This window comes from Callionymus lyra, chromosome 5 (genome assembly GCF_982586985.1).
Source record: "Callionymus lyra chromosome 5, fCalLyr1.hap1.1, whole genome shotgun sequence".
Taxonomy (NCBI): Eukaryota; Metazoa; Chordata; class Actinopteri; order Syngnathiformes; family Callionymidae; genus Callionymus; species Callionymus lyra.
The window spans coordinates 1,988,240-2,004,990 of NC_141822.1; the positions used below are offsets into that span (position 1 = coordinate 1,988,240).

At 41.5% G+C, this 16,751-nt stretch overlaps 1 protein-coding gene across 2 annotated transcripts in view; it reads left to right on the forward strand.

Moving 5' to 3' along the window:
* Nucleotides 1-16,751, forward strand: part of tln1 (talin 1) — a 121,177-nt gene that overhangs the window by 55,062 nt on the left and 49,364 nt on the right. For both annotated transcript variants that reach the window (XM_087790440.1, XM_087790441.1), the window contains 23 exons: nt 2,071-2,238; nt 2,314-2,608; nt 4,375-4,541; nt 4,597-4,725; nt 5,558-5,671; nt 6,151-6,264; nt 6,933-7,067; nt 7,125-7,253; nt 7,326-7,428; nt 9,235-9,443; nt 10,001-10,120; nt 10,173-10,370; nt 10,438-10,577; nt 10,633-10,726; nt 11,101-11,190; nt 11,251-11,373; nt 11,433-11,576; nt 11,638-11,799; nt 13,638-13,778; nt 13,834-14,015; nt 14,066-14,198; nt 15,322-15,423; nt 15,479-15,649. In XM_087790440.1, coding sequence (XP_087646566.1) covers nt 2,071-2,238; nt 2,314-2,608; nt 4,375-4,541; nt 4,597-4,725; nt 5,558-5,671; nt 6,151-6,264; nt 6,933-7,067; nt 7,125-7,253; nt 7,326-7,428; nt 9,235-9,443; nt 10,001-10,120; nt 10,173-10,370; nt 10,438-10,577; nt 10,633-10,726; nt 11,101-11,190; nt 11,251-11,373; nt 11,433-11,576; nt 11,638-11,799; nt 13,638-13,778; nt 13,834-14,015; nt 14,066-14,198; nt 15,322-15,423; nt 15,479-15,649 — 3,363 coding nt within the window. The remainder of the gene's footprint in view (nt 1-2,070; nt 2,239-2,313; nt 2,609-4,374; nt 4,542-4,596; nt 4,726-5,557; nt 5,672-6,150; nt 6,265-6,932; nt 7,068-7,124; nt 7,254-7,325; nt 7,429-9,234; nt 9,444-10,000; nt 10,121-10,172; nt 10,371-10,437; nt 10,578-10,632; nt 10,727-11,100; nt 11,191-11,250; nt 11,374-11,432; nt 11,577-11,637; nt 11,800-13,637; nt 13,779-13,833; nt 14,016-14,065; nt 14,199-15,321; nt 15,424-15,478; nt 15,650-16,751) is intronic.

A 16,751-nucleotide genomic window follows, 5' to 3' on the forward strand; every position in this document is an offset into this window, starting at 1 on the left:
ACATGACACTTTTAAAAGAACACATGACACCCTTAAATGAACACATTACACCCTTAAATGAACACATGACACCCTTAAATGGTCACATGACACACTTATATGATGACATGACACTTTTAAAAGAACACATGACACCCTTAAATGAACACATGACACCCTTAAATGATCACATGACACGCATGTAAACATGACACCCTTAAATTAACACATGACACACTTAAATGAACACATGACACACTTAAATGATCACATGACACTTAAATGAACACATGACCCCCTTAAATGATCACATGACACGCATGTAAACATGACACCCTTAAATTAACACATGACACACTTAAATGAACACATGACACACTTAAATGATCACATGACACTTAAATGAACACATGACACCCTTAAATGATCACATGACACGCATGTAAACATGACACCCTTAAATTAACACATGACACACTTAAATGAACACATGACACACTTAAATGATCACATGACACTTAAATGAACACATGACACCCTTAAATGGTCACATGACACACTTATATGATCACATGACACTTTTAAAAGAACACATGACACCCTAAAATGAACACATGACACCCTTAAATGAACACATGACACACTTAAATGAACACATGACACCCTTAAATGATCACATGACACTTAAATGAACACATGACACCCTTAAATGGTCATGTGACACACTTAAATTAACACATGACACCCTTAAATGGTCACATGACACCCTTAAATGATAACACGACACCTTAAATGGTCACATGACACACTTATATGATCACATGACACTTTTAAAAGAACACATGACACCCTTAAATGAACACATGTCACCCTTAAATGAACACATGACGCACTTAAATGAACACATGACACCCTTAAATGGTCACATGACACACTTAAATGATCACATGACACACTTAAATGATCACATGACACCTTTAAATGAACACATGGCATCCTTAAATGATCACATGACACCCTTAAATGATCAGATGACACTTAAATGATCACATGACACACATTCAAAACTGAACTAAAGATAAGTTCAAGATGAAGTTCAACAAATAATTGATCAGAAACTGTGTATTTTTTAAAAAAGTTCTGAGAAAGTTTGACTTGAAATCGTCATCAAATCAAAGATAAATCTGAGAAACGACTTCAATGTAATTCTTCAGGTGATGGAAGTTCAATCAGACGTTCTTCTCCTTCTTTGTCATCTTTCACTTTTCATTTGATCTTTGGAATCATTATGACTATAATGACTTGATAATAACCTGTTAATAACTTATAACAACTTAATAACTTATAAACACAATCAATATTTTTTATTTGAAGTCTTTAAATTAAATATAAAATGTTGGTATGAAAGTTACACGAGCGTCACATGATCGTCTGTGAGTCACATGATCGTCTGTGAGTCACATGATCGTCTGTGAGTCACATGATTGGCTGAGAGTTTGATCAGTATCTCTGTGATCTGTTGCTTTAGTCTGGAGACTCGATTATAACATTTATATTGAATTAAAAGACTATGAATGAATAAATATTGAAATTAAAACATTTAATTTTAAATTATTAAAATGACAGTATCAAGTGATGTGTGTGTAACTGATGTTTGTGTAACTGATGTTTGTGTAACTGATGTTTGTGTAACTGATGTGTGTGTTTGTGTTGTGTAGGACATGCTAATGCACTGATGTTAGTGATGTGTGTGTAACTATTGTGTGTTTGTGTTGTGTGTTTGTGTTGTGTAGGACATGCTAATGCACTGATGTTAGTGATGTGTGTGTAACTGATGTGTGTTTGTGTTGTGTGTTTGTGTCGTGTAGGACATGCTAATGCACTGATGTTAGTGATGTGTGTAACTGTTGTGTGTTTGTGTTGTGTGTTTGTGTTGTGTAGGACATGCTAATGCACTGATGTTAGTGATGTGTGTGTAACTGTTGTGTGTTTGTGTTGTGTGTTTGTGTTGTGTAGGACATGCTAATGCACTGATGTTAGTGATGTGTGTGTAACTGTTGTGTGTTTGTGTTGTGTGTTTGTGTTGTGTAGGACATGCTAATGCACTTGGCTAAGGCAGTAGCAAACGCTGCAGCTGCTCTGGTCCTCAAAGCCAAGAACGTGGCCCAGAAGAGCGAGGACTCGACGCAGCAGAACCGCGTCATCGCTGCTGCCACTCAGTGCGCTCTGTCCACGTCTCAGCTGGTGGCCTGCACCCGGGTGAGTGACCCCCGACCCCCCCGCTGACCCTTGACCCCGAGAGGTTCCTGTGGCTCAGTGCGGTCCTCCGTCCAGGTGGTGGCGCCGACCATCAGCTCGCCCGTGTGCCAGGAGCAGCTCATCGAGGCGGGCAAGCTGGTGGCCAAGTCTGTGGAGGGCTGCGTGGAGGCGTCTCAGGGGGCCACGCAGGACGAGGGGCTCCTCAAGCAGGTGGGCGTCGCCGCCACCGGCGTCACTCAGGCCCTGAACGAGCTGCTGCAGCACATCAAGCAGTACGCCAGCGGGGGGTACCCCATCGGGCGCCACGGAGAGGCCACTGACCGCATCCTGGACGTCACGGAGAACATCTTCAGCTCCATGGGAGACGCAGGTCAGTGCAGAGCTTCTGGGGTCCAGGGGGTGAGTAGCTTCAGCAGGAGGACCCCGAGCTGGTCTGACCCATGATCTCCTCCCTCTGGAGCATGAAGTCCTGGTGAAGATGGTCAGATGTTTCTCCAGGACTCGTATCTCGAGAAAGTACTTTCTTTACGTCTCGTTCTTTGAGTCTCGACCAACACTAGTGACTCAAAAACACTTCAATATATTTTCGATAAAACCGACTCGATATTTATGTTATAAATTTTATTTTTATTTTATATGTAGAATTCAAATCCTATTTATGGTTTATTTTTCAATTAATTTGTATATAAAATTAAATTATTATGTTTTTAATATATATGAAAACATTTTTTATTTTCATAATAAACGCCTTATTATAAATAATTGTTGCAATGAAACCTCCGGCCTCTAGATGGCAGCAGTCGTTACGTCCTTCGCAGCTAAAGGAAGAATGATGACTGAGGACAAGAGGATACAGTGAGTCCAGCAGCTTTTAAAGCTGATGTTTGGACATATTTTGGTTTGAAAACAAATGAAAGTAGTTACGACTTCAAGAGTCATGTGGTCTGTAAATACTACAACACCAGAGTCAAGTACTGGACAATACTACACATATATCCTTGTTACTACACTATCACAACACCAGAGTCAAGTACTGGACAATAATACACATATATACTTGTTACTACACTATCACAACACCAGAGTCAAGTACTCAACAATACTACACATATATACTTGTTACTACACTATCATAACACCAGAGTCAAGTACTGGACAATACTACACATATATACGTGTTACTACACTATCACAACACCAGAGTCAAGTACTGGACAATACTACATATATATACTTGTTACTACACTATCACAACACCAGAGTCAAGTACTGGACAATACTACACATATATACTTGTTACTACACTATCATAACACCAGAGTCAAGTACTGGACAATACTACACATATATACTTGTTACTACACTATCATAACACCAGAGTCAAGTACTGGACAATACTACACATATATACTTGTTACTACACTATCACAACACCAGAGTCAAGTACTGGACAATACTACACATATATACTTGTTACTACACTATCACAACACCAGAGTCAAGTACTGGACAATACTACACATATATACTTGTTACTACACTATCACAACACCAGAGTCAAGTACTGGACAATACTACACATATATATACTTGTTACTACACTATCACAACACCAGAGTCAAGTACTGGACAATTATACACATATATATACTTGTTACTACACTATCACAACACCAGAGTCAAGTACTGGACAATACTACACATATATATACTTGTTACTACACTATCACAACACCAGAGTCAAGTACTGGACAATACTACACATATATACTTGTTACTACACTATCACAACACCAGAGTCAAGTACTGGACAATACTACACATATATACTTGTTACTACACTATTACTACTCACCACTCGTGATCACAGGTGTTGAACGAGACGTCGTTTTTTGCCTATTAAACTGAGAGCTTTGCCTTCTGGCTCAGCTCTCTTTTCACCAACACAGATCAGTGCATAACTTCTGACTCTTGTCAAGCTCACACTTCATTCTTCCCTCACTCGTGAACAAACCCCGAGATACTGGATCTTCTCCACTAGGGGCAGTAAAGGATACAGACTTTTTTTTTTTCCTTCTGAGAACCATGGACTCCGATTCAGAGGTGCTGGTTCTAATCCGTGCTTCACCCCCGCAGGCGAGATGGTCCGTCAGGCTCGCATCCTGGCTCAGGCCACCTCCGACCTGGTCAACGCCATCAAGATGGACGCCGAGGGCGAGTCCGACCTGGAGAACTCCCGCAAGCTGCTGTCGGCCGCCAAGCTGCTCGCCGACGCCACCGCCAGGATGGTGGAGGCCGCCAAGGTGAGTCGCGCCCCGACCTTCACGAGGGTCGGCGTCTCACCTGCGGATGTCTCAGGGCGCGGCCGCGAACCCCGACAGCGAGGAGCAGCAGCAGAAGCTCCGCGAGGCAGCAGAAGGTCTGAGGATGGCCACCAACGCCGCCGCGCAGAACGCCATCAAGAAGCGTCTCGTCAACAAGCTGGAGGTGAACTTTAACCCTTTCATCGTCAAGAACAAAATCGTTTTCTGGGTTATTCTCCCTCGAGAGGAAAACTAACATTGAACCTGAAAATCAAGTCCTTTTGAAAAACAATCAAAGTGAAGGAGAATAAAATGTTTACTGTATTCTCTGGACTATAAGTGTCTCCGGAGCACGAGTCGCTCCAGACATAAAATGCATAATAAAGAAGTAAAAACATATATAAGTCGCACTGGAGTATAAGTCGCATTTTTGGGGGAAATTGATTTGATAAAATCCAAGAACAGACATGTGATCTTGAAAGAGAATTAAAAATAAAACTAGAGGCAACAACAGAATAATGTTACGTTACATGAAGTGAGAACCTGGTATGTTAACATAACATATGAAGAGTTATTCAGAGAACTATAGCATCAATAACTAACTAGTTTACCAAACCATCCGTGTAACTCCAAATAACTCTTCATCCTCGTGTCACTTTTAAACAACTAACTAACTCCGGAGGTAGAAGATGCTTCCTCTTCTACGTGGAAATGATCAACACAGGCCTAGAGCGCCCTCTGGTGGTTTAGTGTGAGAATAACATGTGAAATGATATAATAATGTGGTAATAATTTCACACATAAGTCGCTCCAGAGTATAATCTCACCTCCGGACAAACTATGAAGAAAACTGACACAGTCCGGAAAATACGGTACTTGGAAACGATCGTCGTCTCCTGTGTTCGTTCATTATTGACATTCGTTTGCCATAAGAAATGACAACATATTATATATATATATATTATTATATATATTAAATATAAAAATAACACAACTGATGATTGTCTCGTCCTCAGAATGCAGCCAAACAAGCAGCAGCAGCAGCGACTCAAACCATCGCCGCTGCTCAACATGCCGCCTCGTCCAACAAGAACCTGGCAGCTCAGCAGCAGCTGGTCCAGAGCTGCAAGGTGAACACACCTGTCACACACCTGTCACACACCTGTCACACACCTGTCACACACCTGTCACACACCTGTCACACACCTGTGTACACACCTGTGAACACACCTGTCACACACCTGTCACACACCTGTCACACACCTGTCACACACCTGTCACACACCTGTCACACACCTGTCACACACCTGTCACACACCTGTGTACACACCTGTCACACACCTGTCACACACCTGTCACACACCTGTCACACACCTGTGAACACACATGTGAACACACTTGTCAACACACTTGTGAACACACTTGTGAACACACCTGTGAACACACTTGTCAACACACCTGTGAACACACTTGTCAACACACCTGTGAACACACTTGTCAACTCTCGCTGAAGACGCTTCTGTCGTTCACTCGTTCAAATGCTGCTATGATCGTGTACTTAAGTAAGTATTACTTTAACTTACGATCTGCTCTCATGTTGGACATGCAGATGGTGGCGGATCAGATCCCACAGCTGGTCCAGGGAGTCCGAGGGAGTCAGTCTCAGCCCGACAGTCCGAGCGCTCAACTGGCTCTCATCAGCGCCAGTCAGAACTTCCTGCAGGTACGTCAGGATTCAAAGTACACGTTTGATTTACTGCAGTATTGTTACACTTGTATTGAGGCTGTCCTTTTATTTCATTTGATGATGTTGAATTGTTGCTTCTAGATTGTGTTTACAAGTATTTAATTAGAGTAATGTGAAGTATTTAATTGCAGTAAAATGAAGTATTTAATTGCAGTGATGTGAAGTATTTTATGACAGTAATAACAAGTATTTTATCACCTTAATAAGAAGTATTTTATCACAGTAAATAACAAGTATTTTATGACAGTAATAACAAGTATTTTATCACAGTAATAAGTATTTTATCACAGTAATAAGTATTTTATCACAGTAATAACAAGTATTTTATCACAGTAATAACACGTATTTTATCACAGTAATAACAAGTATTTTATGACAGTAATAACAAGTATTTTATGACAGTAATAACAAGTATTTTATCACAGTAATAACACCTATTTTATCACAGTAATAACAAGTATTTTATCACAGTAATAACAAGTATTTTATCACAGTAATACGTATCCAATCCCAGTATTGACAAGTATTTAATCCCAGTAATGTGAAGTATATCTTGAATCATACCATCTTTGAGGAGTGTATCATTAAAGCACATGAAGGGTTGATAATAAATGAAGGTTCTAACGTTGGACCTTCTTCTCCAGCCTGGTGCAAAGATGGTCACTTCTTCTAAGGCCACCGTCCCGACCATCAGTGACCAGGCCTCAGCCATGCAGCTGAGTCAGTGCGCCAAGAACCTGGCCAGCGCTCTGACCGAGCTCCGCACGGCAGCTCAGAAGGTTCCACGCTCTGGTCATCTTCTCATCCAGTCCAGTGCCTCACTGTCATGTCTGCAGGCCCAGGAGGCGTGTGGACCTCTGGAGCTGGAGAACGCTCTGTCCACGGTGCGAGGGCTGGAGAAGGACATCAAGGACGCCAAGTCGTCGGCGGACGAGGGGAAACTCAAGCCTCTGCCCGGAGACAACGTGAGCGACGCTCGAGCGTGACACGAGTAACACGAGTAATAACGGGAGTAACAGGAGTAACTGTGTGTGCAGCTGGAGAAGTGCTCGCAGGATCTCGGCTCCAGCACCAAAGCCGTGAGCTCCGCCATCGCTCAGCTGCTCAGTGAAGCCACGCAGGGCAACGAGAACTACACCGGTGAGTGTGTCTCCGTGACAACCAGCAGTCTGGTTCTGCTCCAGGTTTCTGCCTGTTCAAAGACAGTTGTTTGATGGATCCAGTAGTCTGGTTCTGCTCCAGGTTTCTGCCTGTTCAAGGACAGTTGTCTTGATGGATCCAGTAGTCTGGTTCTGCTCCAGGTTTCTGCCTGTTCAAGGACAGTTGTCTTGATGGATCCAGTAGTCTGGTTCTGCTCCAGGTTTCTGCCTGTTCAAGGACAGTTGTCTTGATGGATCCAGTAGTCTGGTTCTGCTCAAGGTTTCTGCATGTTCAAAGACAGTTTTCTTGATGGATCCAGCAGTCCGGTTCTGCTCCAGGTTTCTGCCTGTTCAAGGACAGTTGTCTTGATGGATCCAGTAGTCTGGTTCTGCTCAAGGTTTCTGCCTGTTCAAAGACAGTTGTCTTGATGGATCCAGCAGTCTGGTTCTGCTTCAGGTTTCTGCCTGTTCAAAGACAGTTGTCTTGATGGATCCAGCAGTATGTTTCTGCTCCAGGTTTCTGCCTGTTCAAAGACAGTTGTCTTGATGGATCCAGCAGTCTGTTTCTGCTCCAGGTTTCTGCCTGTTCAAAGACAGTTGTCTTGATGGATCCAGCAGTCTGGTTCTGCTCCAGGTTTCTGCCTGTTCAAAGACAGTTGTCTTGATGGATCCAGTAGTCTGGTTCTGCTCCAGGTACCTGCCTGTTCAAAGACAGTTGTCTTGATGGATCCAGCAGTCTAGTTCTGCTTCAGGTTTCTGCCTGTTCAAAGACAGTTGTCTTGATGGATCCAGCAGTCCGCTTCTGCTCCAGGTTTCTGCCTGTTCAAGGACAGTTGTCTTGATGGATCCAGTAGTCTGGTTCTGCTCAAGGTTTCTGCCTGTTCAAAGACAGTTGTCTTGATGGATCCAGCAGTCTGGTTCTGCTCAAGGTTTCTGCCTGTTCAAAGACAGTTGTCTTGATGGATCCAGCAGTCTGGTTCTGCTCCAGGTTTCTGCCTGTTCAAAGACAGTTGTCTTGATGGATCCAGTAGGCTGGTTCTGCTCCAGGTACCTGCCTGTTCAAAGACAGTTGTCTTGATGGATCCAGCAGTCTAGTTCTGCTTCAGGTTTCTGCCTGTTCAAAGACAGTTGTCTTGATGGATCCAGCAGTCCGCTTCTGCTCCAGGTTTCTGCCTGTTCAAGGACAGTTGTCTTGATGGATCCAGTAGTCTGGTTCTGCTCAAGGTTTCTGCCTGTTCAAAGACAGTTGTCTTGATGGATCCAGCAGTCTGGTTCTGCTTCAGGTTTCTGCCTGTTCAAAGACAGTTGTCTTGATGGATCCAGCAGTCTGCTTCTGCTCAAGGTTTCTGCCTGTTCAAAGACAGTTGTCTTGATGGATCCAGTAGTCTGGTTCTGCTTCAGGTTTCTGCCTGTTCAAAGACAGTTGTCTTGATGGATCCAGCAGTCTGGTTCTGCTTCAGGTTTCTGCCTGTTCAAAGACAGTTTTCTTGATGGATCCAGTAGTCTGGTTCTGCTCAAGGTTTCTGCCTGTTCAAAGACAGTTGTCTTGATGGATCCAGCAGTCTGCTTCTGCTCAAGGTTTCTGCCTGTTCAAAGACAGTTGTCTTGATGGATCCAGTAGTCTGGTTCTACTCCAGGTTTCTGCCTGTTCAAGGACAGTTGTCTTGATGGATCCAGTAGTCTGGTTCTGCTTCAGGTTTCTGGCTGTTCAAAGACAGTTTTCTTGATGGATCCAGTATAAATATATAATAATAACATGTAATTGTGTGTGTGTGTGTGTGTGTGTTTGTGTGTGTGTGTGTGTCAGGTATGGCAGCCAGGGACGTGGCTCAGGCCCTCAAGTCTCTGGCGTCTGCAGCGAGAGGCGTCGCAGCAACGACCGATGACGCGGCGGCTCGAGCGGCTCTGCTGGACTGTGCTGCTGACGTCATGGACAAGTCGGGGAATCTGATCGAAGAGACCAAGAGAGCCATCGCTAAACCTGGAGACGCCGAGAGTCAGCAGAGACTCGCTCAGGTCCGACTATTTAAGTCTCTGTTTCATGACCTTCAAGTCTCTGTTTAAGACCTTCAAGTCTCTTAAATGACCTACAAGTCTCTTTCATGACCTTCAAGTCTCTTAAAAGACCTTCAAGTCTCTTAAAAGACCTACAACTCTCTTGCATGACCTTCAAGTCTCTTTCTATGACCTTCAAGTCTCTTTCTATGACCTTCAAGTCTTTTTTTATGACCTTCAAGTCTCTTAAACGACATTCAAGTCTCTTTGATGACCTTTAAGTCTCTTTAATAACCTTCAAGTCTCTTTGATCACCTTCAAGTCTCTTTCATGACCTTCAAGTCACTTGAATGACCTTCAAATCTCTGTTTATGACCTTCAAGTCTGTTTCATGACCTTCAAGTCTCTTTAATGACCTTCAAGTCTCTGTTTATGACCTTCAAGTCTCTTTTACAACCTTCAAGTCACTTTCATGACCTTCAAGTCTCTTAAATGACCTTCAAGTCTCTTATTGTCATAAAAAGATATCTACTTGAAGATCTAACCAGTGAAGATCTGACCAGGATGGTTGTCTCCAGGTGGCGAAGGCCGTCTCTCAGGCCTTGAACCGATGCGTCAACTGTCTTCCTGGTCAGAGGGACGTGGACAACGCCATCCGGACTGTGGGAGAAGCGAGCAAAGCTCTGTTGTCCGACTCTGTGAGTACAAACACTGCTTCACCACCAGCCTCGTCTCACACGTCGTCTTCAGTTCCCGTCCAGTGGAAGAAGCTTCCAGGAGGTCCAGGCTCAGCTCAACGAGGTGGCAGCAGGTCTGAACCATTCGGCCAACGAGGTGGTCCAGGCCTCCAGAGGAACCACCCAGGACTTGGCGAGAGCCACCGGCAAGTTCGGACAAGACTTCAGCACCTTCCTGGACGCTGGTGTAGACATGGCTGGAACATCTCAGGTCAGTGTGAGCAGCTGATCATCTATGGGTTTCAAGGACGTTGATGGACTCGTTTCTTCTCCTGTAGACCAAAGAAGACAGAACCCAGGTCGTGTCCAACCTCAAGACCATCTCCATGTCGTCCAGTAAACTGCTGCTGGCCGCTAAAGCTCTCTCCACCGACCCGAGCTCACCCAACCTCAAGAACCAGTTGGCAGCTGCTGCTCGGTGAGTATCTGTGACGTGGATCCAGGAACTTCTTGACCGTGTGATCCGTGTCCAGGGCCGTGACCGACAGCATCAACCAGCTCATCACCATGTGCACGCAGCAGGCGCCGGGTCAGAAGGAGTGTGACAACGCCCTCAGAGAGCTGGAGGTATAGACGACGTGTCATTCAGGGGTCATTCTAGTTCATCAGGGATCATTACAGTTCATCAGGGTTCATTAGAGGTCATCAGGGGTCATTCTAGTTCATCAGAGGTAATTATAGTTCATTAGAGGTCATCGGGGTTCATTAAAGTTCATTAGAGGTCATCAGGGATCATTCTATTCAGTAGAGGTCATCAAGGGCCATTCTAGTTCATCAGGGGTCATTCTAGTTCATCAGAGGTCATCAGGGAACTGATTCAAAACACAAACACAATTTCCCTTTCATTAACTTTTTTAAAACATTCGTTATTTTAATTGTAGTAATTGAGTTAAATCTATATGTAGAGGTTTTGAATAACAACATGATCATGTGTCCATCAGTCGGTGAAGGCGATGCTTGAAAACCCGACTGAAGCCGTCAACGACCTTTCGTACTTCGACTGCATCGACAGCGTCATGGAGAATTCTAAGGTGACACGAGAATGAAGGTGTTTCTCGTCACGTCCTCCTCATCCTTCTCTCTCACCACAGGTTCTCGGGGAATCCATGGCGGGTATTTCCCACAATGCAAAGAACTCCAACCTGCCAGAGTTCGGGGACTCGGTGTCGGGAGGATCTAAAGCTCTGTGTGGTTTGACTGAAGCCGCGGCTCAGGTAACACCTTCATCTTCTTCACCTTCATCTGGACGGTTCTCAGTAAACTTCTGCGTCAGGCGGCGTACCTGGTGGGCGTGTCCGACCCCAACAGCACCGCCGGGCAGAAGGGTCTCGTGGACCCGGCTCAGTTCGCTCGGGCCAACCAGTCCATCCAGATGGCCTGTCAGAACCTGGTGGATCCGGCCTGCACTCAGTCCCAGGTACACACTCGCCTCAGTCACCAGGATCCTTCTTCATTCTCACGTATCCTCTCGTGCTCAGGTGCTCTCTGCCGCCACCATCGTGGCCAAACACACCTCAGCTCTGTGCAACGCCTGTCGCCTCGCGTCCTCCAAGACCCCCAACCCTGTGGCCAAGAGACAGTTCGTCCAGTCAGCCAAAGAGGTGGCGAACACCACGGCCAACCTGGTCAAGTCCATCAAGGTCAGTCACTTTTAGTACTTGATGTAAGTCATGTGACGTATATCATGAAAGTCATGTGACGTATTTTATGAAAGTCACGTGATGTATTTTATGAAAGTCGTAACGTATTTTAAGAGTCATGTGATGTATTTTAAGAGTCATTTGACGTATTTTATGAAAGTCATGTGATGTATTTTAAGAGTCATGTGACGTATTTTATGAAAGTCATGTGACGTATTTTATGAAAGTCACGTGATGTATTTTATGAAAGTCGTAACGTATTTTAAGAGTCAAGTGACGTATTTTAAGAGTCATGTGACGTATTTTATGAAAGTCATGTGACATATTTTATGAAAGTCATGTGACGTATTTTATGAAAATCATGTGACGTATTTTGTAAAAGTCATGTGACGTATTATGTAAAAGTCATGTGACGTATTTTTTGAAAGTCATGTGAGGGATTTTATTAAAGTCATGTGACGGATTTTAAGAAAGCAATGTGATGTATTTTATTAAAGTCATGTGACGGATTTTGTAAAAGTCACATGACTTGAACATAATGCGTCACATGACTTGAACATAATGCGTCACATGACTTGAACATAATGAGTCGCATGACTTGAACATAATGCGTCACATGACTTGAACATAATGCGTCACATGACTTGAACATAATGAGTCACATGACTTGAACATAATGCGTCACATAACTTGAACATAATGACTCACATGACTTGAACATGATGAGTCACATGACTTGAACATAATGAATCACATGACTTGAACATAATGAGTCACATGACTTGAACATAATGAGTCACTTGACTTGAACATAATGAGTCACATGACTTGAACATAATGAGTCACATGACTTGAACATAATGAGTCACATGACTTGAACATAATGAGTCACTTGACTTGAACATAATGAGTCACATGACTTGAACATAATGAGTCACATGACTTGAACATAATGAATCACATGACTTGAACATAATGAGTCGCATGACTTGAACATAATGCATCACATGACTTGAACATAATGAGTCACATGACTTGAACATAATGCATCACATGACTTGAACATAATGAGTCACATGACTTGAACATAATGAGTCACATGACGGACATAATGAGTCACATGACTTGAACATAATGAGTCACATGACTTGAACATAATGAGTCGCATGACTTGAACATAATGCGTCACATGACTTGAACATGATGAGTCACATGACTTGAACATAATGAGTCACATGACTTGAACATAATGCGTCACATGACTTGAACATAATGCGTCACATGACTTGAACATAATGAGTCACATGACTTGAACAAAATGCGTCACATGACTTGAACATAATGCGTCACATGACTTGAACATAATGACCCACATGACTTGAACATAATGAATCACATGACTTGAACATAATGAGTCACATGAGTTGAACATAATGAATCACATGACTTGAACATAATGAGTCACATGAGTTGAACATAATGCATCACATGACTTGAACATAATGAGTCGCATGACTTGAACATAATGACTCACATGACTTGAACATAATGAGTCACATGACTTGAACATAATGACTCACATGACTTGAACATAATAAATCACATGACTTGAACATAATGAGTCACATGAGTTGAACATAATGAATCACATGACTTGAACATAATGAGTCACATGACTTGAACATAATGAGTCACATGAGTTGAACATAATGAATCACATGACTTGAACATAATGAGTCACATGACTTTAACATAATGAGTCGCATGACTTGAACATAATGAGTCGCATGACATTAAGGTTTCAGTAAAAGTACTGTAACTGTCCTTCTCCTGAACAGGCACTAGATGGCGCCTTCAATGCGGAGAACCGTGAGAAGTGCCGTGCAGCCACTGGTCCTCTGATCGAAGCCGTGGATAATCTCACCGCCTTCGCCTCCAACCCAGAGTTCGCCAGCATCCCGGCCCAGATCAGCCCTGAGGTGGGTCGTCTGCCTCGGAGTCATGTCGACCTCTGACCCCGCTCTCTGCTCTCAGGGTCACGCTGCCATGGAAACCATCGTCATGGCTGCCAAGACCATGTTGAGCAGCTCCACGGGTCTCATCCAGACGGCACGCTCGCTCGCCGTCAACCCCAAAGACCCGCCCAAGTGGTCCGTCCTGGCCGGACACTCCAGGACCGTGTCCGACTCCATCAAGAAGCTCATCACCAACATGAGGTGAGTGACAGGTGTCATGATCGTTGACGGTTCTGACCGGGCGTCCACAGAGAGAAGGCTCCGGGTCAGAGAGAGTGTGACGACGCCATCGAGGTCCTCAACGGATGCATCAGGGAAGTGGACCAGGCGTCTCTGGCGGCCATCAGTCAGCAGCTCACGCCGCGAGAAGACATGTCTATGGAGGTGCAAGATAGATAGTTATACTATCAAAATATATCATCACATTATTATGTATAAATATACTATCATAATATATCATCACATTATTATGTATAAATATACTATCATAATATATCATCACATTATTATGTATAAATATACTATCATAATATATCATCACATTATTATGTATAAATATACTATCATAATATATCATCACATTATTATGTATAAATATACTATCAAACTATATTATCACATTATTATGTATAAATATACTATCATAATATATTATCACATTATTATGTATAAATATACTATCATAATATATCATCACATTATTATGTATAAATATACTATCAAACTATATTATCACATTATTATGTATAAATATACTATCATAATATATTATCACATTATTATGTATAAATATACTATCATAATATATTATCACATTATTATGTATAAATATACAATCATAATATATCATCACATTATTATATATAAATATACTATCATAATATATCATCACATTATTATATATAAATATACTATCATAATATACTATCATAATATATTATCAAATTATTATATATAAATATACTATCATAATATATCATCACATTATTATATATAAATATACTATCATAATATATTATCACATTATTATGTATAAATATACTATCATAATATATTATCACATTATTATGTATAAATATACAATCATAATATATCATCACATTATTATATATAAATATACTATCATAATATATTATCACATTACTATATATATATATATATATATATTTATACTATCATAATGTATCATATCATCACATTATTATATATAAATATGTATTTATACTATCATAATGTATCATTTTATCACATTATTATATATAAATATATACTAATACTATTATAATGTAAAAAGGGTAATAAAGTGATAGTAAATGTTCTAATATATAATAAAGAGATAATAGTTAATAGATAATAAAGGGTTAGTAAAGTGATAGTAAATGTTCTAATATATAATAAAGAGATAATAGTTAATGGGTTATCAAAGTGATAGTAAATGTTGTAATAATATAAATAGTACTAATGAATCAATAGTAATGATCACTGAAACAAGCGTGTTGTTGTTCAGGCTCTACACGAGCAGATGGCGGCGTCTGTGCACGAGATCAGCAACTTGATCGAGCCGGTGGCGGTGGCCGCTCGCTCCGAGGCGTCTCAGCTGGGCCACAAGGTAGGGATCACATCCTGGAGAGTCTGGATCCGGTGCTGACGTCTCTCTGGACCAGGTCTCTCAGATGGCCAGCTACTTCGAACCTCTCATCATGGCCGCCATCGGCACCGCCTCCAAGATCCTCAGCAGCCAGCAGCAGATGGCGGTCCTGGACCAGACCAAGACCCTGACGGAGTCGGCCCTGCAGATGCTCTACACCGCCAAGGAGGCCGGAGGGAACCCCAAAGTACTGGAGCCCCTTTATGACCAAGATTCAGTGTTTAGACCAGTCAGGAGATTATTTAACATATTCATGAGTTTAGTTTACATTGAAGATAAAAGACGTGTAATAATAGACGTGTAATAATAGACGTGTAATAATAGAGGTGTAATAACAGACGTGTAATAATAGAGGTGTAATAATAGACGTGTAATAATAGACGTGTAATAATAGAGGTGTAATAACAGACGTGTAATAATAGACGTGTAATAATAGAGGTGTAATAACAGACGTGTAATAATAGAGGTGTGATAATAGACGTGTAATAATAGAGGTGTGATAATAGAGGTGTGATAATAGACGTGTAATAACAGACGTGTGATAATAGAGGTGTAATAATAGACGTGTGATAAAAGACGTGTAATAATAGACGTGTGATAATAGACGTGTAATAATAGACGTGTAATAATAGACGTGTAATAACAGACGTGTAATAATAGAGGTGTAATAATAGACGTATAATAATAGAGGTGTGATAATAGACGTGTGATAATAGACGTGTGATAATAGACGTATAATATAGACGTGTAATAATAGACGTGTAATAACAGACGTGTAATAATAGAGGTGTGATAATAGAGGTGTAATAATAGACGTGTAATAATAGAGGTGTGATAATAGAGGTGTAATAATAGACGTGTAATAATAGACGTGTAATAATAGACGTATAATAATAGACGTGTAATAATATACGTATAATAATAGACATGTAATAATAGACGTGTAATAATAGACGTATAATAATAGACGTGTAATAATAGAGGTGTAATAATAGACGTGTGATAATAGACGTGTAATAATAGACGTGTAATAACACGTGTAATAATAGAGGTGTAATAATAGACGTGTAATAATAGACGTGTAATAATAGAGGTGTAATAATAGAGGTGTAATAATAGACGTATAATAATAGACGTGTAATAATAGAGGTGTAATAATAGACGTATAATAATAGACGTGTAATAATAGAGGTGTAATAATAGACGTGTGATAATAGACGTGTAATAATAGACGTGTAATAACACATGTAATAATAGAGGTGTAATAATAGACGTGTAATAATAGAGGT